At 35.1% G+C, this 24,671-nt stretch overlaps 1 protein-coding gene across 1 annotated transcript in view; it reads right to left on the bottom strand.

Moving 5' to 3' along the window:
- The window catches only part of LOC131044879 (uncharacterized), a 267,983-nt gene that overhangs the window by 80,546 nt on the left and 162,766 nt on the right, over positions 1-24,671 (bottom strand). Inside the window, exons 10-11 of the mRNA XM_057978352.2 lie at positions 5,596-5,738; positions 5,331-5,454 (exon numbers count right to left, since the gene is read on the bottom strand). Coding sequence (XP_057834335.1) covers positions 5,331-5,454; positions 5,596-5,738 — 267 coding nt within the window. The remainder of the gene's footprint in view (positions 1-5,330; positions 5,455-5,595; positions 5,739-24,671) is intronic.

The following is a 24,671-nucleotide window of genomic DNA, read 5'->3' as shown; positions in this document are numbered from 1 at the left end:
TCCAAACGTTTCCATTGCATAATGCACATTGGCCCAATTGTATTTACTTTTATAGTTAATTGATAAAGCTATACCCATGAGTAGGCATGGATGTTCAAGAATATTTAGAAACTGTAAATGCTTTGCACAGCCTGTGTACAAGAACTTATAGGCTTCCTGGATGCACTGTTGTATTTTTTTAGGGCTCAGAGTAGAAATGTTATGTATCTAAGGGCCTCTGAACTCTGATCATTATAGGGAAAATATATCTCAAGATTCATAAAAAGTTTTGTCTAACTAATAATGCACAGATGGAGGGGCAGGCCCTGCATCTATTGGTTTATAAACACTTAGATGTCCTAGCAACATTGTCTTATTGTTTGACAGCTCTGAGCACAAAATCTGTGTGGTTAAAAGGGTTGCTACAAAGATATGAAGTTATTTGTGAGTCACCTCTGGACAATGGGATGATGACAAACTCAAATGATGCCAACCATAGGAAAGGAGACTATTTTAGAAGGTTGTTTATAGGTCAAATCCCTTTACCTGCCAAGATAGTAGAGAAGGCCCATACTAGCTGACTGGTTGCATGTGCGCAGGTCTGCATTTTGAGATTGCTTAATACACTAACCCTATATACAACGCGTTCTTTTTCATATTCTGTGCTCCAGGTAATAAACGTTGATTCTAGAACAAATTACTAATTGCATCAAATCTGAGTTATTCGAATTTTTATTTTCAAAACCAAATGATACAAAGTTTCAAATGAAAAGATTCACTATTAAATTGAGTTGACGGTATAAACAAATTTCTAGAATACATATGACTTTTGAAAACCACCTTGCTTGAAATGCAGCAGGATGATCGATTTAAATATAACAACAAAGCAATGGAAGAGGCCTATTTAGAGTAGATCCCAATCGCAACGGAATTGAGCTGCTTGTGCGTGCTCCTCAAAGGAACAGACCACATATTTGAAATCCAGATATGGCTGCCAGGAAAGGTCAATATGTGTGGACAATGGTATTCCCTGAATCATAACTGAAAGGGAGCAGCATGGTTGAAATGTATTTATCATATATGAGCCAGAATTGCATAAGACGTTAAACATTTCTACATAAAATATTCCATAGTGGATGATAAGGAGTTGATCACCATCGCTTCATGGATATAGCAAAGTAAGGTATAGATAACAAAAATAAAATGTATTCCCATTCATAAGTAATTCCATTTGCTTGCTGCAATCCTCCAATTTGAAAAAACCAGTGACAAGGCAAACTTTCTCCAAAAAAATTCTCATGTCAAGAAGAAGAGTTACAAAACCAAATTTTATTAGCATATTGCATACCCCCTTTGCTTGATACTAAGCATTAGATTGATAGATACAGATAAAGGCCAAATAGCAAAATGAATGGTCATGATTGTGGAAAATTTTAGGTTTGAGGATGTGTTGCCTTATCTTAATGATCAACTTAGTACAAAACTGAGTCAAGTTGATTGATGGCTTCAGAATTTTACAGGAATTAACAAATTCATGTATCAACATTCAACAATTCTAGCAAATAAATATTGAGGCTGGTGGAGTGACAATCCTTCTGTGAATCATTTTCTTTAGTTATTTGGTTGCGAAACAACATCTTCTCTTGGTTACCACTATTAAATCTCGAATTGAATTTTCAAGTCCCAAAAACAAGATTTCTGTTTTTGCTAAAGATACAAGGTGCATTACAAACTCTTTCCTCCATGATGTAGTTTGTAATGTGCAATGTCTCTGATCCAGTCCATTCCAACATTTCTGGAAACTCTTAACACTTTTGGAGAGTGCCAACATTATTGGGAAGGAAGTCTTACAACTGCAAATATTTCCTAGAGCCAAGATGAGTACAATGATACTTTCTATGTGCAAATATGACATTCTAGGAGAAATTCACACTTCTTCGAGAAGTCTCTTATTTTGGGAGTGTGCCAATCTTCATCTATACTAATTTCCTATGTACTTGAGGTATCAGTGGTGTGGTCCAAATTCATGTTTGAGCTTTTAATATTTCTCATAACTTTGTTGGTTGTGCAGAAAATAATTAAATTATTAATGGCTAAATATTTAAGTTGTTGAAAAGTGGAAAATTAAAAGAGAACTTATATTCAATTATTTCAAAAGACAATTTATTAAGTTTTGAGGGAAACGGTGAATATTTAATCAAAAGTAGTTTTAATTACTTTAAGCATTGTACCCTTGTTGCGTAGCTTTGGTTCAGCTTTTACTTTAAGGATGAAAACCCTCACAATTTATTCAAGAATCAGAAGATGGAGACTTTTTGGTTCCCATTGTTGACTTCAAAAGAGATTCAAATTTTTGCAAGATGAAGAATTTTTATTAAGATTTGAGAAAAGGAAAAAAATATATATTCGTTTCTAATATGTTGCAAGGATTGTTGTGAGCAGAATAATCAGATCTTATTATTTCATTGGCTGGAGTAAATAAATGATACCAGCCGTACCATCCATGTAGATGGGTGTCCCTATCAAAGCCAGTAAACAAAAAATTTATAAGGTTTCAGGCTGTATACTAATCGCAGCAGGTAAAAAATAATGGAATTATCTCCAGCTGCCTATTTCCTAAGTCCTCAGCACCTCAAGAGAAAGTGCTGCCTGAGAAGAGAGTGATGTCGCACAAATAAAACAAAAAAAAAGGGAGAATTCATAACCTTGTGGAAGGTGACTTGGCGGAGTTGGAATTTTGCAAAAGACAAAAAAGTAATTCATAACCTTGTGGAAGGTGATGTTGGGGAGTTAAGCAAGTTTGGAGATTTGAAATTATTGTCTGTGTTTTTAAAGACAGCCACACTATATGTAAGGAGGTCTTGATGTTTCATGAGAAGAATAGTTGAGTTAGATGGATGACTTCACTGGGAACAAAGAAGGTTCAAAAAAGAAAAATGCTGCATGAGAGTTTGCAGCATGAGGAATTTGGTAGGGGATTACAGCTCTTAAGATCTGATTGGAATTGCATTTTACTCCAGCCGCTCCTTATAGGAGGTCCTTCCAAAGGAGTCACAGTTCTAGAAAAAGCCAAGCGTGGCAATCAAAGGAAATCGTGGGATCTGAATCAGGTTCTTTTTTCATGTTATGTAAATTTTATTAAACAATATTCAGGAAATGCTTGCGACATTATTTTGTGAATATTTTATTCACCATATGTAAATTCAAATCAGTTTTAATTTGCTTAAATTTTTCAATAGAAAATTCAAATTAAATCAGAGTTGTATATTTTTTTGTTAAAAAAGCAGATTTCTAAAAAATTGGGAAAATGAAAGAATTTCCAGTAGACATTGCTAGTAATTATTTGAAGGATTAGTTCAGCATAAAGTTCCCAGTGGATACAAATAATATCCCCCTAACGATAATTGCAATTATTGTACCTATTATCTTGCTTATATTTTGAATATTAATTTATAGCTCTTAACTCTCTAATTTCAAAATCTTGATAGGTTGCTAGTTCATCTTCATCCGAGAGGAATTGGAGCACATACTCCATCCACTCAATAGAGCGCAATAGACTACACTCCAAAAAGGCAGAGGACTTGGTCTTTGTACATTCAAGCTTGCGGCTCATCACACACAAAAAAAATGCCTACAAAGAAGGGGAGACAAAGCAGAGGGATATTGATCCAAAGCATGTCGAGTTGGATGAGTCAATTGCTCGCCCTGATGCACTTGGAGTTGATGATACTGATGACCATGAGCTACCTAGTGATCATGAGATTGGCTACGATAGTACCACTGCCAATGCCGGTACTAGTGCTAGTGCCACTCCCAATGGCACTGTTTGTGGTTCTTCTAATCTACCACAGCATATGGAGGATGATGATATTTTTGATGACCCATATGATATTTGATCAATGATGCCTGATTGTTGTAGCTTGACATTATTATTTTTGAACTAAAACATTAATATGGTGGCGTATTTACTGTTTTGCTATGTTATTTGAACCAAAAATTTAATACATGATGGTGTATTTTGTTATGTTATTTGACTATTAGCATATGGTGTCTACTGCTGCATATATGTATATATTTTTTATTTTTATATGTTTTTGTACTAGCGAACCCAAAACCCCCAAAAAAAATTAGCTGAACCCAGGAACCCGAATCTCGAACCCGAACCTGAGCCCAAACCGGAACCAGCAACTTAGATTATCATGAAGAACATGCCACTCTCATGCAATTACACTTAAGTGTTGTGGTAACTGGAGTTATCCTTAGTGGAGAAAGATAATGCGGTGCAAGAGATCTCCAGAGTTTGCATGAAACGAATACTTAGCCCATTAATTTAGGAATGACTGATGCTCACTGATGTTGCAAATATATTGGAGTGTGCTGGCAGTCTAGAGGAATGTTCTCTTGTCTTCGCACAATGTCTCCAAAGCCTTCTAAATCTGTCTGGAGCTCTTTGCTGTTAGTGTCTAGAGCTCCCTATTGCAAGTGTCTCTAGAGCTTTCTACTAACATGAGCTATTCCATGATATATTCACCTGCATTGTAGCATCTTACACACGCTCATGGAGAATATTAGAAGCTATTTGAATCATATTGATTACTAAAAATAAACCAAACATCTACTTTACATTCTACCTTAAGCTAAAGAGCTTTCAGTTACATAAATTAGCCAACCAAGCTAAAGGTGATGAACTTTCAATGCTACCAGCCAACCCATTGAAATCTATATTTTGTTCAGGGTTTCAGACTAGATGATCCATTAAACATAAATCAATAAAAAAAGTACATGAAATCCATTACACATTTTCCAGCAATGAAACAACAATGTTATAATATTAAAATGTACATAACCCACACATAAATATCATATTCTGGTACCAAGAAAGCCCTTCAATGTTTGCCTAAAGTTGACATATCATATTAAAACAAAACAATTTCTACCCTGCAAAATGTGTTAAGCTCAAATGACTTGCTACTTTGGGGTAGTCTAAAAACCTGAAGCAAAACCTTGAACACACTAAATACGTTCAAATTACAGTACACTGAACCCAAGTGAGTTATTAACCCTTGGGTCTAACATTACAGTGACATGTTGTCTACAACAATGCTGCTGAGATGTCTAAAACAAACGCTGAAAAAGTTCCAATCTGATGAAGGATGAGACATCGTTAACATAATAGTGGATATCTCTCTTTCAAAGGACGCGATAATGCATATAAACTAACCATTTTATTCTGTCGAATTAAAAGCTTATTTAACCCTCTTATGTCTTAACCAAATTCTCCAAGTAACATTTATACAAGGTAGTGCTCTCATTGTAGGCTGTTAAACTAAAAGCTTATTTAAACATCTTACCTCTGAACCAGTACCCTTGAATCGTTTACTGTAACATCTCTTATAGATTGCTCGAGCCTCAGACACATTATTCATTGTCAGCTCCATGTCTATATACCTTTGCCAGACTTCTAACATACCCCCACTGCAGAAATTGTCATCAGATAAGACTACATCAAGAACTCATAAATACCAAGCAGGCAAACTGAGAAACATAAAAGAGAAGGATTCAAAGAAAAAAATCTGATCAACCACATAACAGGCATTGATGAGGTTATCAAGAAACCTCTTTTTTATTAAGCTTTCCCAAACTCCTCGAGCTGCTGCCACATCCTTTGCAAGCTGAAATTCCAACCGAGCCCAATATGCATGCAAATTCAAGAATTGATCTGTGTAATTAAGATGTTCTGACAGATAATCTGCAGCTCGCTACAAAAACACAAGGCTGTTATTGAGGCATCCGTAGCATGCCAATCAAAAACAGGAATTCAAATATCAATCATACATGAGAATTAAAATGAACCCACTGTTTTCTTTACCAAGGATGAAATGGGGAACTAGATAATATCACTACAAATAATAAAAGCAATTGTTTATTGATTAACTTTATTGTATCCATACTCAAAAAAATTCTTATTTAAAAAGAAAGTAGAATTATGGAAATTATACACAGTAGTATAAAGAAGAACAAATTTAAAGCAATTTCCAGCAGGAGTACAAGAAGTATAAAATCTCCGATTCCAAAAAAGAAATGGAAAAGAACATATGATATAAAGAACCAAAACAATTTAATCAATGGTTTTGTGGAGAGTGGTGAGGAATGATAAATTTCATAAGACAAACCCAACTTCCATTTCCACATGCACGGCACCTTTTAGTCATCATGTGAATGCCTTGAGGTAGTTGGTTGAATTTATGGCAATGCATGGGCCTAAGCCCATCCCTATGTGTTGCCACAAGGCATCTTGGGGGATAGTCGAGTGTAACCATATTAAAGATCCAAGCCCCCCTACCATACTCTCAATGAGAATCACCCCAACATTCAATGTAATATTTTAGTTAAGTGGGACGAGCTCAGCAGTAAATAATTGGAGGCATTTATAATGGGGACATGTGCTCAAACCCCTAGGAGACGTGCTACATGCTTAAAAATGTACAAATGTTGAATTGGATACTAATAAACTACCATGTTTAATTCTAGATGTGGCATAGCTAATGGACATGGTCAAGTGCAAATCATATGTGAATGCAATCAAAGAGATACCCCTCAATTGTCGCATCTAAGATGAAGAAGACCCCATAAGCAGAATTTACCAATCAAAAAATAATATTAAATGAAAAATTAAACTACTAGATAAATATAGGTTAAGGTAGGTGCTTAATGTAGATATCAACACTTCTCTTGTACAGCTTAAAATTCCTGAAGCGACTTCAAACTCAGTCACCACGATGCTAGTACTGGTTAGTATAGTATACAAACTCGCCAGCTTGTGAGATTTTTCACTGGCCAAGTACTCCCAATAAAGAATCATTATCCCTACTAATCAAGTTTTCAGTAGGTCACAATCTCCAATCCTAGCAAGTACTTGCTCCAGTCAAAAGATACTAGATGCAAAACATGTAACCCTACATGTCAAAAATGCACCAAACCCGAAGCATAAACACTAAAAAAATGTGGTTTTCTGGCATGAGTATTCTTGTGTGTAAAGTTAGAATAGTGTTGCAGCCAAACCCCACTAAACCCATTTGATACCCTTTTGTGGCTGTATCTTGCATAAATTTATGTTTACTTAGAAAAATTGGTATGCTTTAAGTTGTCAAGTTTTGCCAAGTCCAAGTTTGTGAACTCAGCTGGTTAGCGTATAGACACGCAGACGCGTGTGCATGCAGATATACACACACATATATAAAAGAAACAGAAATTTTCCAAGAACCCTGGATATGTGACACTGTAGAAATTTCCATACAAAAAACAATTAAAAATATATAAATATAAACATAAACATAACATCCACCATTGTGCTGTAAAGGTTGAATATCACATTTTTTATTTTAACATAATTTCCATTAATTTATAAACTTGTTTTTATATATTCAAATACATCACGCTATCAGAGTCAAGAACTAGTCATCATATTTTTCTATAAAAGATTAAAATAAGTGATCACTTTTGAGGCAGTTGCACCAACAGCAAAGAGAATTCAGGACGCAAATAGCTGCTGCAGATGTAGTGAGCTTCAAGTGATGCCAGCAACAGCAGTCAGATAAGCTCTAGCAATGAAATAAGAATGTTTATTTATCTTAATGTTGCATTATATTATAGCATTTAAGCAAAGCAATTGTGGTGAGGGCTAGGGCTCAACTTGTTATAGTTTGATAAAATATTAAGGCTTCCAAGGCCACTTTAATTATAACTTTTATCTTTTGTCAAATTGAGCTGTGTCTTCTTTAAGTTATTTCAAGATAATGTCCATCAATAGTCCCATACACCAAACACATTTAATTTCCTCGTGCATGTTGTTAGTTTTATAACAAAGAAACAAATTTATCATATTCCAGATTGCTCAAAATGCACAAGAAAAGATCATACTCTTTGTTATCTAGGCGTTCCCCTAAAAATCTCGATTACGTGGGCTCACACCTAATGACTCTCAACGCCCCAATTAGCCTTAAAGTGTCTTATTTATATTTTACATAATACCTGACTAATAGGTAAAAAAGAATAAAACTTACAAATCTAGGTACCCAGTAGGTCGAAATTGAGGTCTTATCGTAATATATTTGCTGATAGTCTCTATCACTTCCAACCCTTAGAAAAACTATGTTTATTTAAGAGAAATACTATTTCATTCAGAAGCAGATGAAGAATACTAGACTAGTGGGTCCATCAGGTCTTCCACTTTATTCCAAACATCCTCTACATGTATGGGTTTAAAAGAGCATTGAATTTGAGAATGGTGTTACACATTCTAGTCCGTATTATCGTCATTACTTTGCAGTTCAATATGGAAAAAAGGATTCCCACATTAATCTCCTTCTGACGGCAATGTTGAGGACTAGTTTAGAGGACAAATTCTCATCATAATTTAATGGAGGGCAATCAATTTAACGATTCTATACAAAAATTCATTTGTATTACAATTTATTTTAAAGACCCAAATACGATTTGGTGTTCTTACCATATCAAAATAGTTTTGTAATTGGAGTTCATTATTCAAACCATAGTTTAAAAACTTAGACTCAGCAAGTACTTGGCAAACCAAGAAATTTTTGAAACTCAGCTCAGCAATTTTTTTTACTTTTTTAGATAAGCACTACCAGAGGGGGTAGCCCCCAATATTGAAAAACAAAAAGCCAGTTGCATAGCTTGCAGGAGGCTTAGTAATTAGGCTCAGCAAATTTATCAAAAATTAAAAAGCACATTAATTTTTGACAATATGCTTTAAAAAGTTGCATTTACTAAATGTATAAACCATATTACTAGTTTCATTCATATATAGATCAAAATTATAAGTTCAATACACTTCAATGACCAAAATTCGAGTTTAAACTTGAATACATATAAACTTTTAGTTTCAATATCACCAAAAATTACAAATCATAAATTTCCTCTATGATTAAAGCTCTGAAAAGTCTATTGATGTTGAGTGAATAACGTCGAAGTGGATGGTATAGCTACTGTATCCTCAATAGCAGCCACACTAGAAGTCTTAGGCATAGGACCAAGTTGTGCATGCACTGAACCTACCCTTGATGACTCACCAAACTCACCTTTAAAATTCTCATATGCTCCCACATTTTCTTTCCATTCAGTTTTATCCCTCTCTAAATCAGCAATCTCATCAGTAGTAAACAAAGGATTCACATCCTCAAGCTCAACAACCCAATCTGAACATGGCTGAATGTCATCAAGGTCAAATGAATGACCTATATCCTTTCCATTTACCTTATGTTCATGCAATTGAATGTTGAACTCTATAAACACAAAGTCATTCAAGCACTTGTGAGTCATTTTGTTTTAAAATTTTCTGTGAATGGCATCAAAAACAATCAAATTGTTCTCACAACCCGAATTGCTCAAGGCTAAAATAGAATGTGGATGGCATGCTTTTCAAGATTAGGTGTTGTGGCACCAAAATCTTTCCACCAAGAATCTCCAAAGCCAATATTTATTGCTTGGTAAAGCTATAAGAATTTTAATAAAATTAAAAACAAAATAAATTACAAACTAAAATTATGCATGTGTTTCTTACCTAGCTACAAACTATTTCTCCTACAAACACAAAGTTGAAGGAATTGATGCCCCCTCTACCCTTTCATAACTCTGTAACTCATCAAGTATGAGATCTTGAAAGTTGTCTTTAGGGATTGAGCTCTTAATTCGCGTATCAAGGCCAAACATAACCTTTGTATTTTCTCTAAATGAAGGTGAGAAGAAAAATTGGGGTTCAAATAATAAGAAGCAAAATGAATATGTTGGGGGAGTTATCAATTCCACCTATGATCAATAATGTGTCATATGGGTTCATATTTGGTTCTATTCAACCCATACAAATCTCAAATTGCTTCTCTGCCTTGCCCATGGTCTCATATAAATACCTCATGGGGTTTTTATCCCCATCCACTAGCTGCAAACCCTAGCTAATAATTTTGAAATCTATTACAAGAGAGCAAATAAAAAAGGAAATTAGAAAATTAAGGTGAATAAAAAAATTTTAAAAATTGTAATCAACAATTTAAAATATCACAATATTACAAAAACAACTTGTAACACTACAAGGGTTCCTCCCATTGTGTGATGGGTAAGTTGTGGCATTGTTGATGTTGGCACCAATGTTCAAACCCCCACTGGTCCATTATGACTGTAGGCTTGTTCCTTTATCGATCCAGTGGCTTGCATGTTGTGAACCGTAGCATTGATACTTCTAGTGTTCATGCCAAGTGACTTTGCAGGCGTGCATGCATGTGGTCCACTCCCTAATTGGGATGGTGTGCTCACGAGCTTTGTGCCCCTAATGATATGGATAGTTTTGTTTGTTGACATTGAGGATTAGGTCCCCCGGTTGAGGCCTCACCTAGTGCAAGACTGGGCTAAAAATCCTACATTCACCTATCGAAAAAAAACATGTAACATCGTAAAATAAAAAAATTTAAAAAGAAATTTAATCAAAAACTTACCTTGATCTCATCCATAGTCTTGACAAGTGTATAGTCAAAATAGTCTTCACAACCCTCTCTATTTCAATCATCTTCGGGTAACTACTCTCCAAACCACATTTCACTAACAAACATGAACTCAAGGTTGGGTAATGTAGTTGCTATACTCTACAAGGTAAGGAAATTAGTAACATAGAATGTGACTCCTAATTTCTTAAATGCACAAGCTCCTTGCCATTACTATGATATCTCGTGAGATTCAAGACCCATGTGTGATTGTTGATATATTTGGTACTATTCTTTACATCTTCCACTACAATGTTTGCTTTGCTTAATTTCCCCATGTGCTCAAAGAGGAGGTCAAATCAATGGGCGGCACAAGGGCTCCAAAAACAATGTAGGGTGACTAGGCTCTAGCATTCCACAAATTTCCACATATATAGATGCATTGTCTATAACTATTAGATAACATTAGCCACTCCCAAATCCATCACCACCTCATCTAACAAGTTACACTAGGTATTGACATTTTCTACTTGACTAGATGCATCAACTTAATTCAAAAGGACTAGCTATCCTCCTGAGTCACTAAAAAGTTAATGAATGTTCTATGCTTGACATTTGTCCACCCACCAAATATAATGTTGAATCCATTGCTTTCCCAAATCCATTTTTTGTTTCTCAATTAGCTTATGATCTTATCTATGTTTTGGACCTCATCCTTCACTAATGAGACACTCTAATCATAACTACTTACACCCCTTACCTTCCATGGTCAATGCAATAACCAACTCCTTTCAAAAACGATTTGAAGCAACATTAAAGTAAATACTATTGTAACACCGAAATTTGGCACATTCCAACTTCATCTCATAATTCAATTTTCTATTTCATACAACACATTCCAATGAAGGTTGCCAACTAACAATGTTAAAAGGTACAAAAAAAACAGAACTATGTTTTCTCACACTATGTAATCCTTATATTCACTGCCTAGTGGAAGAATAGCAATCCTATCTTCTCCAATGTTTGTCCCTATAGAATTGTGAAATGTGGATCAGGCTCCAATCACGTATGTTGACCTCTTCTTTTTTCTTTTTCTTTTCATTTTTGCTCAAATGCTGAGAAAGCTCTCACCTCATTTTGAACTTTTAGAGTTGCTTTAGTACATGGCATAACATATTGCCAAAGGATTTGTGCAAAGAGATATTTTAGACAATTTATACTGTTTTCAAAAATGTGGACTATTACATTGAAATTTTTGTCAAAAAATGAAAATTTTATTCTATGGCACGCTTCCCGGGTAGAATTTTGCTCTACCCCTGGACTAGACTAATCCTCAGACCATCCTCAAACCACGTTTCGAATTTCATTGCGTTTTGAGTTTGTTTGCTTTGTTTTTCCTTCAATTTTGGGTTTTTTCTCCCTGACTGCAGGTGGGAAATTTTCCTTTAAGTTGCAAGTTTTAATTTTCTCTTGTTTTAGTGTTGTTAGAAAATTTTAAGTCAATTACAAGTGCACTTTATGTAGTTTTTAAACTTGTAACTTACTTTTTATTTTCCCCCTTGTTCCTTTTTATCTTTTAAGTCATTGTAGGAACTTTTTGAACATATTACAAGTGAACTTTAAATTATAAAGTTAAAATAAAACTTGTAATTTAATTTAAAAAGTTTCATTTAAGTGATTTTAAGTTATGGTAAGGGTTTTCTCCTCCACTAACAAGTTTTATAAAGTCACTTTAAGTTGTAGTAGGGATTTTATTTCCCTATTACAAGTTTTATTTTTTACGTTAAGTTTTATTTTTGACTTGTTAAAGGAATTTTATTTTCCCTTTACTAGTCTTTTGTTGAGTTGTTTACAACTTGTAAAGGGAGTTTTATTTCCCTATTACATGCATTTTAAACTTGTAGTTTTCTCTCACAACCCTGATTTTGCCCAAATGCATTAAAAGTGAACATGTTAAAACTTGCAAAAAGGTTTTAGAAACCCGATTTCATATGTTTTTGACAAATTTTAAAATTGTTGCCCTTCTCCAAGAACCCGACCAGCTATTGAAGTTGATTATGTTGAAGGATTCAAACGATTTTTGTGGAGAGATTTTAGGAGAGAGGCGTTTTGAATCTTAGCCGATTTTCATGCATTTTAAAACCCTTTTTGTGCTATTTGAAAGTCGTATTTGCTGGTTCGAAGACGTTAAAACAGCAAAAACGTGTTCTTCAAATGCCATGATTTACTTCATGAAAGTCCCATGAATCCTCCTCCTCCTAAGTCGTTTTGGCTTCTCTTACCTGGACGTGGAGATTGGAAGCTTCATTTGACCGATTCTTCATGCATTTGTAAGGCGTTTTGCTAATATGGAGTTTTTTGTAAAAACGTGGCTAGGGTTTGAATCTTCTTCTTTTGTCTACTTAAGAGATTCAATCTCTTCTTTCAAGGATTGCTTCTTGTTCTTGGGAGGTCATTTTTGTTGATCAAAGTATGTTTTCTTTTCTTGTTCTTCATTTTCTTTCTCTTGTTTTTATTTGTTTTAGTTTCCTTGATCAAGTTGTATATATGTTAGTTTTTGCTCTTGCCAAAAATCGGTTTTTGTGAGAGATTTACACTTTGTCCCAAGTTTGCAAAGCAATTTGCAAATTGCATTGTCTTTCCCCATTTTCCCTCTTTGCTTGCATTCGGGATTTAAAAACCCGATTGCAAGTGACATGAAAATAGTTGATCTACCCCTTTGGTTGAAAAACCTTAACCATCTTTTGTTGAAATTCCAAGTTTCAAAGTTGGAAAATGCTCATTCTTTCAAAATCGGATTTTTAAAACTTAATTACAAGTTGAAAGTTCTTCCCATTTTCATAAAGATGATCTTCCCAAAACCTTTTCATTTTCACTCATATTCATTGCCATCATCCGTACATACTATTCCCACCATTTCCTACATGTCAAAATCTCATTTTTCACTCACTACTTCATTCTCCTTTTTACAAGTATACTTGCATTCGGGTTTCAAAAGCCCGATTGCACGTTTGTTCTTCCCCACTTGTATACTTGTAAAACGTTCCCCAAGATCCGAAATTGGTCAAAAGCCAAGTTCCAAGCATCCCTATTTATTTCCCATCTTCCTCTCACAAAGTTGTGAAGTGTAAGAGTTAGAATTTTTCCCATTTGAAGAGGAAAGATGATAGTTGCAGTTGATCTTGATGTTGCTTTGACACTTTTAAGTCTTCATCGCAGCATACCAGGTTGTTCTTCAATGTCCGATTTACCATCATCTTCCCCTCCAAAGAAGATGAAATACAAATTTGATAAGTACCAGAATGAGGTCTCCCCTTCACAAGTTTCCTCTCCTATGGATCATATCAAGGATACAAAAATAGGGCATGTTGACATGTCATATTTCATCAAAAGGGTGGAGGATCCAAAGGATAGCAATATGCAGCGATTGTTGGCACAGCCATATTCACCATGCTTCTTCTTTTCCGGTAGCTGCCCTAAAACCCAAGTTCGCTCTTGCTTGTGCTCGCCATTTTGACAAGGAGGCAAGGACCATCAAGAATGATGATGGAGAAGCCATAATCCGTCTTGACGCAGACACCATTGAGAAAGTTTTCAGAATCCCATCTGCTGCCCTATACATGGAGATTTCCAAAAGTAGTGCAGCTGATTACTATGCCAAAAGGGAAAAGGATTGCAAGTGCCACATTAACAGGTGGATTCATGAACCACGAGTAGCTCTCACAAGGTGGGCCAAAATGTATCGTTGTGATTTCAAGTGGGAAATCGGAGACCCCATCACTCTCCTTAGCAGGATGTTGAGTTTAGAATATTCCAATGTTTTCGAACACTGGATGTATCAATTTATCATGTTCATAAGGCAGTCCCGTCACACCTCTTGCGGAGAAGTAATTAGTGACGCTTTGTGTGAACAACTTGCAACAATTCCTACCACTATGAAGTTCTATATGAACTCATATCTTGTGTATATAGCAGCATCACATAGACATTTCCCTGGTCTCTCTACCAAGGGTGATCACTCGCTTATACCCGTGTGGGAGTACTATGATCTATTGCCCTTGAGGCCCAACAGATTCCATTACAGGAGCGTTCAGGATGCTTTATTGCATCACTACATGTGTCAGTTTGCCAAGACATTGAGAAACAAAAGAATGTCAGACGAAGCATGGGAGAAGGTGAATTGAGTATAGCTATTTGTTTCTCCTGTTCTCGACTTTCACATACATGAGAGTTGGATGTTACAATGGGCAGCCATACATGCTTCCTAGATACCCAACTGATAAGATTATTCTTATGGAGTTGGGAAGACAGATCATGGTTGTTCATGCATATCAATCAGTCAACCATAAGGTTGGAATGGGAATCTCTTCAACTAACCCATTGAAGATTGGTCGATATTCCCTCATCATGTTTACCAAAGCCAAGGCCATGGAGACCGAGTTGCAGGAGATCAAACTTAAAAAGTTCAAGTCAAGGGCAGATTTTGACTACCGAGGCATCAAAGAAAGGATCAAAAAATTCTTTATACATGTGCATCGGATAGAAGACATTTGAGCGGATCTTCGTACAGAAAAGGAGGTTCGTAAGATGGATTATTGCAGGCTCACCCTTGAGCAGATTATTGATTTGAACCTGGTGGACATTCAGCAAGGAATGATTAATGATGGGAATGTAATGGTGTTAAACTTATCAAGATCAAAATAGGAAAGTAAGATGACATTACAGGACCCCTTGGTCGTAGGTCCGAGATTCAAATAGATAACAAGGAAGGTGCATCATCTTCAGGCACTAGAATTAAGTTGCGGGTTTGTTGGGCAATGGTACTTCCTCCTGAGGAAGTGACAGTTCGTGGGAAGGAGAAATCCCAACTTCATATTCATGTGATTGATCTCAAAAATCCAGAGGAAGAACAACAGTAATATGATGCTCCTAAGTCACCAACTTCAGAGTCACCTCATAAGGTCCCTTCCTCAATCCCCATGGAGCTACCTTTATCTCCTCCTGACACAAATGTGGATGCTTCTTCCACTATTCATGATGTTCCTAGAGTAGTGGATGAATCCCCTCCGAATGACATTCCCATTTCAAAAGTTGAGCCACCTCTTGATCATCAACAAGAGAGTTTGCTGGAAATCTTCGAGGATACTCCTGCATGTATTCATTTGTCAAAAATTGATACCTCTACTTCCGGCTTCGAGGAGTTTATGAGACAATCTTCATGCCCTTCGGTTACAGAGGAAACCATGGTTGCCATCCAGACAGATACTTTCCCCAAGGTGACCACGGTTGTTCAAATAGAAACTGCTTCTCCTTTGCTTTCAGCTGCTACAGAAGGAGAGCTAATGGCTTTACCTCCATGGCTCAGTTTTTTCACTCCCACGAGAAAGAAGCAAGAAATTTCTCCCGATGTCTTTGATTATCAACAGCTTAAGCAATCTAGGCCCAAGGTTGCTAAAAGAGCCAAGACAATCTCAAGGGTAATAGTTGACAGCAACAAAATGAAGGTGGTTGAAATTGTTGAACCTCTTGTAGACAAGCCACATGAGGAAATGCAAGCAGTTGATTACAGGGTCACAAGGGTAGAGTTGGGTAAGCAAACACATGAAGTAGTCAAGCATGATGCCCAGCAGTCCGTAGCTTCACTAGTACAGCGATATGATGAGCTTCTAGCGAAGGACAAGCTAGAAGAGGAGAATAGGCAACTTGTTGCAGCTGTTCAAAAGATCACTAAATCTACTTGTGAAGGGAGCAATCCTTCAAATTCTTCCGGCCCACAAGAATCAATTCAAGGAGTTGAGAGAGTGGCTCAAAAGGTACAAGCATTGGAATCTTGGGTAGATCAGCTTCATGATTTGTGTGCACAGGTTTTGAAGGAGGTTTTTCAAATGATGGTCAAATTGAAGACCATTGAGGAACAATTGAACTAGGTTTCGGACACTTTCAAACAGAACTTGGGAAAGGTGGAAGATAGCTTGACAACTTGGCTCAATATTACTCAACAAAACTTAAGTGTTCTTCTAGAACATCAGGTTACTCCTTCGAGGGTTGTGTATCTAGAATACCAAGAGCTCTTGGAGAGCAAAGCCCTCGTTCTCTAGTCACTTGTTGAAGACATTAATGATGCCATGAGATTGCGAGTGGAAGTATTTCAGGATATTGTTTCTCGTTGTGAGAAAGCTTCTTGTAATATCATGAATCAGAATGGAGAATTATTATCAGAAGAAAAGGTTCTCTCAGATCTACAGTTGAAGATTCATCATGAGTGGAAGAGTGAACCATTTTCAGTTGCATCTATTCAAGCTTTGGTTACATACCAAGTCTTCTTACAGGAAATTCAGTCTTCCTTTGAGAAGAATAATGCCACAATCCTTTGTTGCAGCGATGTTATTGTAAAGACCATGATCGTGGCAAAGAATACCCATGAATTGAATCCTGATGAGCTGCAAATGATCATCCAAAAGTTTGAAGGATTCATGTTTACAGATGTTGCAACATAAGTGTTTTTCAACACTTAGCTACATTTTCAGAATTGTAATTTCTTAGTTGTAGTTTCTCTTTTGACATGTTTACTTGTAAAAACATTTTGTAACTTGCAAGTCAAGTCATCACTTGCACTTTTTTAATTACAAGTAGACAATTTACAAGTCAATTTAGAATAAGACTTGTAATTTTGAATAAGTCATAGTTAGTTGTTCAATAAGTCTTGGTGGTTGACAGAATTTCTCTAGTTAGGATCCTCCCACCTTTTTCTCTAGACTCCTCTCCTATAAATACTTGAGGGGGTCTATTGTATTTTCCTTATCTTTTGAGAAAAGAAGCATAAATGCTGGCAAGTTTGTAGCAAGAAAGTCTTTGAGCTTTTATGTGTAAGTTGAAGAATTGAAAGAAATAGAAGAAGATTACTCAAGTGTTGAGTCTTTGAGCTACATTCTTGAGTTGATGTTCCATATTATCTTTCTTGCAAGTGTTTCTTAGAGAGCTTAATCGAATTTGATTTGCAGTCTTTGTGTTGCAAGTATTGGTGGTTAATATCAATTAGAGTAAATATTCTCTTGGGAAGAGTTGTAAGTCTTTGTGCTCACACTTATTCTTGAGAGAGATTAGAAATAGATTTTGTGATAAGAAATAGTTGCAAGTCTTTGAGATCGTACTAGTTTTTACTGTTTTGTGTAAAAGAGAATAAGATATTTCAGATTTTGTGCTGCTATAATTTGTTCTTGATATCATTAGCATAGAAAAGGGTGGATAGGACTTCATATATTCAAGTCTTTGAGCTTGATATTGCTGTCCCGTCCCGAAAGAAGTGATGGAAGTCTTTGAGCTTTCTGGAAACTTCATTTCCATTCTCTTATCTTATTTCAAAAGGTTGTCATTGTTGTGTAAAGTTAACTTGTTATCACTTTTCTGTGAAGAGAAAAGGATATTGGCTTTCTTGAAGAAAGAAGAAAGACTGTTGTCTCGTCCCGTTTAGTTTTAGATTAGATATAGATAGGGGGAGTCTTCCCTTAATTAGGAGAGTTTTACTCACACACTGTGGTTGAAACCACAATTTTGTATATTTCCCCAAGTGTACAAAATTTTCAACCAACATATACCTTCTCTTATATATTTAAAACAATGGTTGCAAACAACCATTCCCTTTTCTATACCTTCTATTCCATGTTTCCAGCAAGGATCCTTAGGCTTGCTGCCTTTCTTAACTGTAGCCATGGATGCTATATTATTTTCAAAAAATAAAAATCAATTATAGCAAAAGGAAATAATAGAAAAGAATCATTATTGTCAAAATAGCTCAAAATAAAATCATCATTAATGGGATGTCAAATAACCAATAGCAAATGGAACGCTTTCAAATTTCAAATTACTCTTAATTCTATATTATCCTTGTGCACTAGGTTTAGAGTGGCATATTACTCGTAATTTTAAATGGTGTTTGCACTTCCTAATTATACAAGTTTATCTAAAACCACATCATACCTAGTATTTTCACTTTTAAGCATTTTGAAATTGCCTAGGATTTTTAAAAAATGGGATTCATTTATGACTTCTATAAAATTTTGTAATTTTATTGGTGCAATGGGAAACAATAAACACACATCCTTCAGGAGATGCAGTTCAAATCCTTTGCATTTGTATGACAATTTGAACTTAATATGTATTCAATTTATGTTGAACATACAAATCAAACACTGCTGGAATGAATGCTAACTACCTACATGCAAACTATGCCTCACTGTTGTAGTAGTATCATATTTCATATCAATATGATAATGCTGACCACTAATTGATAATACATATTACAAATTAGATAAAGGTTTGTATGGTGGCCAGGCACTAATAACAAGTATCAATTACGATACGTTTGGTTTATACAGCAATCCATCTGATTTAAGTTTAAAACGTATTTCTTTATAAGCATTCATAGGCTCAAATACAGATCACAATTCACACAGATTTCATTGAAATGCATACTCCTCATGGCCTCTAAAAGGTTAAACCCTTGCAACATCTAAAACAATGAAATCCGTGCAACATCTAAAAAAGTTAAACCTTCACGACATCTAAACAACATCAAATTTCAATGCCAAACTAAATTGCCTGCACATTTTATGAACTTTATTTGGTCAAGTAAAACCCTAAGTCACAAGTTAGGAAATTTTTATATGGGTTTCAACAATCATTTGGATTGAAATTGCAGTGAGTTTTGGCAAGTACTTGTGTCCAAGATTTTGGCATCATTTGACTCACAAGTCCTACAAGTAATTGTAGAGTTTTTAACCAATGAATAAGAATTTCTAATATCTTTTCAGCATGAATGGTAGAAATAAGTTTCACAAGTATTTTTTCCATCGAGAGATGCCTCTGGAGAAAACATCGTGTATTTGGGAACCACGCCTCTAAGAATTTGATGTTGGTCTGGCTGGCTTAGAATTGAAATATTAAGGTGTGTAATCTTGATACAATTTAAACCTGAAACTGGTTGATGCACCATTGTACTTGCTAACCCGACTAAACCAATCTACAATAGAATTATTCTTCCCTAATGTTTTATGTTGTATAGTTAAATCTATTAACATAATCTTGTCATCTAACATACTTACCACAATCATCCTTCTTTCCATGGTCCTCTTACAAGGTTGGAAATCCAGTGCAATCAATGCAGATTGTCAAATGTTTTGCATGCTGACATTTATTTACAATATAAATTTCCTTATCTAAGGGAAACCCTTTTTTAAAATCTTCAGCACTACCCTGCTTGCAAATTCTAAACAAAATATGTCTTACCTTCCTTGATTAAACAAGGAATTTAACCCCAAGCACTGTTTGAGGCATCTATATAAATCACAAATTTATCAACAGATGGGACATGCAGAACAGACAAATTATTTATCTAGTCTTTGATTCTATTAATAGCAGTTGTACAAGAAGTCAACCAACTTTGGTTTTCTTTAGCAAATCCTACGACACATAAACAAATTTCATTTTCTTTATAAAAATCCAAAGAAGTTTGTCTAAACAATGCACACATCATAGTAGGCAGATCTTCTCTTTTTTCTTTTGGATCATGTGTATGATTAACTTGTTCATCTTCTATTTCAACAATTGAATTTCTTCCCTTTATAGTACTTGAGATCATAGCTTGAAGACTCTCTGAGTACTCTACAGAACTCTCCAAACTCCCGACTCCTATCTCTAGCCGAGTGCAGTCACCACTGACTCCTGAGGTGAGTCTAGAAGAGTTCTAAGGAGTACTTGTCTAAGCCTTGCCCCAAGACTCTTTGAGTCCTAGACTCGGACTCCCGTGTTCTATGCGTGGCCCTTGGGTCCACTTGGGTCCATTTTGTCCAATCTACTCAAAACAAGTCTGAATAGCAAAATAGGAAAGGAAGGAGAGGAGAAGAGGAGAATTTGAGATCCAAAAAGACAATGTTGAAGAAACAATTCATCATCATTTTAATACTATAGCACCTTTTAGTCTAAGGTCTGACAAATTGAGGAGGGGAAAGAGGAAGATGTAGATTGTATTTGGTTGGTTTTCTCATTTTGACCTATCATTATATGTAAACATTTATAAACTTATGACGTTGTTATACATTTGAAAGTTGAGAACTATGAGTATGAATTACAAAGTTCCAAATATTTAGTGTTTGAATCTCATATGACATGTAATATTTGAATCGTGACAAATTCATAGTCAAATTAGGCTTCTATGATCTCTAAATGCATTAATTTCTTCTTTTTTTTTTCTAAAACTATGGTGTTTTTTTGTCGAGTCCTAGTCGAGTTTTTTGCCGAGTCCTGAGTCCATGTCCAAATTTTGGGTTGTCGAGTTTATGTTGAGTCTGAGTCGTCAAACTTTGCTAGAGACCATAGATGCAAGACTCGCAGAGTACTCGATGAGTTTTTAAATACTCGCAAGGTTTTTTTCTTTGCAAGTTTTTTAGCTAATAACTCATAGAGAAAACTTGCTGACTTTTTGTGAAAAACTCGCCGATTTTTTGTTAAGTTCTTCATAAAACTCGATGATTCTCTACTAAAAACTTGGCTACATAAAAAAAAGAGGCCTAAATGCGTCAAAAAATTATCTAAGAAAAACTTCTTCAAGTCAATCTCATTCTCTTCATCAAAATATATACATGAACTATAACATTTAAGTATGAATATATTTCATGTATATATTGGCAAGATGTTTGAGAGTGGTTTCAGATCTCTAGGAGTTATAATGCAAATTCTAGGTTTTAGAAGATATTATAAATCTTCTTGATCAAATTTCAATAATCAATAGACTCCTATCAGCATTCTCTTGCTCTCTCTATCACTCACTTTATCTACCCTAAATTCTAGACCTATCTCTCTCCCTATAACTCTTCCTCTATCCCCTCTCTCTACTGCTCTCAATCTCACTCTCTCCTTTCTCATGCAAGATCTAGACCTATCTCTCTACTTCTCTCTCTCTCACCCTCAAACCCCTCAACTACCATCAATGTGATAGCCCTACCCAAACATTCAAATTACATACCTTATTGTATAAAATGTATTACAGTAGCAAATGTATACATGAATTTAATATATATATTAGTATTCTACTTAGAGTTAATATATTATTGCCATAATAAATATATTGTGCTATCTGACTCTACTTCATACACATGTTTATGTTTATATGAAATATATTTGTATTATATAATATGTTATCAATCTGTAAACACTAATATCGCTTTATTGGCTAATTTCCACATATAACCGATTATCGATTAAGAACCATTTATAATCATTTCCGTAAAACGACTTATGGTAAGCGCTTAATCCATTGATTTGCTGATGCGGTGTAAAGTATGAAACGATATACAACCAGCATGAATATTCGCAAAAGCCACGACCACGAAGGCATCCATCCAATGTCATATAAACAGGATCATCGTGATATACAAGAGGATTACCAAAAGGGGGAGCAAGGAGATAATCATTGAGGAATTTACAGTTGCGTCCATCCTATACCTCCAGTTCTTCTCAGACCTTAACCAGGTATAATCGTTAATCAACAATGTTCTTAAGTTGGTAATTAAGCAAATTATCAAATCATATAATCAATGCACATTTATATAAGTGACAATTAGACTGTAATTACCTATTTAATATTAATATAATCCAGGCGGGGGTGCATGAATGGATAGGGAAAGGCCTGTGTAAAACCATCGAGTGTTCTATAGCGACCCTAGAAAATCCTTGAGGGTGTTATCCCAAAATAGGTATGGGCTTGGATCCAAAACCCTGAGGGAAGATGTTGTGCTGAGGAATCAAAGCAACCTATTCAGGATCATGATCCTTTCTGAATTGCATTAGTAATAAGGTCAACATAACTACAATAATAACATGTACGCAATTCGACAATTAATAAATTAAGCGATTGTGTTAATTTCAGTTTTTATTTTAAATTTGCACTTGGAATATAGAAGTAATATTATATCAAATAGATTAATTTACTTGGGGACATTACAATTGTAAAGTTATTTCAATTTCAATTAAAGAACAAGTTATGAACTATGTATGCTATAAATGTATAAGAGGAAATATGTTGAAGTCTAATAATTCTGATTTTATCTGCAGGTCTTAAAGAGAGAGATCATTTATGTTTTCTATGTCTCCTCCACATGAATTCAATTGGTATATATATCTTTTAGGCAACCGGTCAATTGGTGTATTGATTGGTCATGCCTTTTAGGCATGACCGATCAATGCACCCATTGATCGGTGCCTTTGTAATTATACTATTAACACAAGGCTGTTTATCGGTTCAAAACCTCGATAGCATATTGTAATATAATATAATGATTGATCAAGATAATGAATCGGTTCATGTAAACACCGATAATTCAAAATGCACGATGTATGTAATCCAACCAGTGCAGTTGTTAACCACTGTTAATTCCAAATGAAGCGGTGTATGTATTAAGCCCGATAACAAATATGCCCGATGATTAAGCCCGATAACAGATGTGGATCGGTGCCAATAGTTATGCACCGATAGCAAGTATGTATCGGCTAATAACCCGATAACTTATAGCATTTAATATGCTAAGCAATGTTTGTAAAATCCGATAATCATATGCAATATAAGTTTAGACATGAAGCATGTAAATAACAGAACAAGGAAGGTTAGAAATATCTTATCTTGCATAAGCTACCATGCATTAACAGCAATCAACCTTGTTTTGGCAAGGTGGAGGAGCCACAGGGTACTCCCAAGATTAGACCCTCTAGTTCTACTTCTCCCCTAGCTTTCACTAGAGTTGGGAAGAGGAAGATGTAAAATTGATAAGTTGTTTTGATGTAGTATTTACTTTTAGTTTTACAAAAACAATTTGCTATTTTCATTTTGTTTCAGACTATCAACCATCAACATTCCACATGAGGATGCCATTTTGTACCCAATTTACATTTAAATCAATCAAATATAACTAGGCTCGTCTTGCTTCTTTTATGTACTCATTTATTGACTCATTGGATGCATCTCCTCATTGAATTTTGCAAAAAAAAAAATGTGTTTCTAATGAAATTTAAGCAATTTTTCAAGTTGCCAAGTTTTTTGCTGAATTTTTGCCAAGTCGCATTTTCAGGCCTTACCAAGTTTTTGCTAAGTCCGAGTTTTTCAACTATGCTAGCGACCAAATTAGGTCCCATAAGAGTTCCTCTAATTAAGGGTTCAAAAGTAGAAGAGGAAGATAATGATCTAGGAAGTATGTGAATTGACTATCCATGTGTTTTTTGGACTGGTTTCTTTTGCCTTTTAGCCTAGGGGCAACATGTCTAATTTCCACTCTTTTGGAATATTGATAGAATTAATCAAACCCTTTTCTAAATGGATAGTCCCATTCAGACTTTGTGAATAAGGAAGATTTTCTAAAATATTTGGGAGATTGGTTTTGTTATGGAGTATAACACTTAAATATTTAGTTTGGCATATTTAAGTCCACTAAACGTATTCAAACCATATATTGATTACAAATTTACAACAATCTCCAACATTATAAAACTCATATTTGACTTCATGGCATCCCTTGTCATGAGCACATATAGAAAGATTTGGATAATATTCATAACAAACAAGACTGTCATTCAACCTTGACACAGAAGACAATATTCATAGGTGTATTGAAAATTTACTTGTCTTCAATCCTAGATAGCAATATAAGACACGAGTCTTATATTTTCAAGAACAAAGGCGTCTTATAGATCCAAATAGCATTGAAATGAACAAATTGGACACTTGTATGACTCCTTTTGCATTCAATTTCAGATTGGGAAGTAATGGCAAAAGATTGGTCAAGTAGGCAATTCCAAGTTTAAATTCTACGGCTAACTCAATAACTTACTATGCTTAACAGAAGACTCAAAGGTAGACTTGTATGATAAATTAGAAAAAAACATTCTTTGACTTCAAAGCAAATTTATTATAAACTTTTTAATATAAAACCTTGTAAACACTTGTAAATAAGTGATTTGACACTTAAATTTTCTATGGTGATTATCATAGTTTGCATACTTGAACTTGACTAAGACCAGTAGAAAAGAAAAAGAAAAATCCCGCCTTGGCAAAACTTGGAATCCTAGAAATCTACATTCAAGTCTAGAGCTTGATGAAGTGGGTGAGTAATGAATTCACAAACCACAAAAAGTGTCCACAATCTTTGTCTCTAT

The sequence above is a fragment of the Cryptomeria japonica genome, chromosome 3 (assembly GCF_030272615.1).
Source record: "Cryptomeria japonica chromosome 3, Sugi_1.0, whole genome shotgun sequence".
In the NCBI taxonomy this organism is placed as follows: Eukaryota; Viridiplantae; Streptophyta; class Pinopsida; order Cupressales; family Cupressaceae; genus Cryptomeria; species Cryptomeria japonica.
The sequence above is the reverse complement of the archived record's forward strand: the minus strand, read 5'-3'. Positions and strand labels throughout refer to the sequence as shown.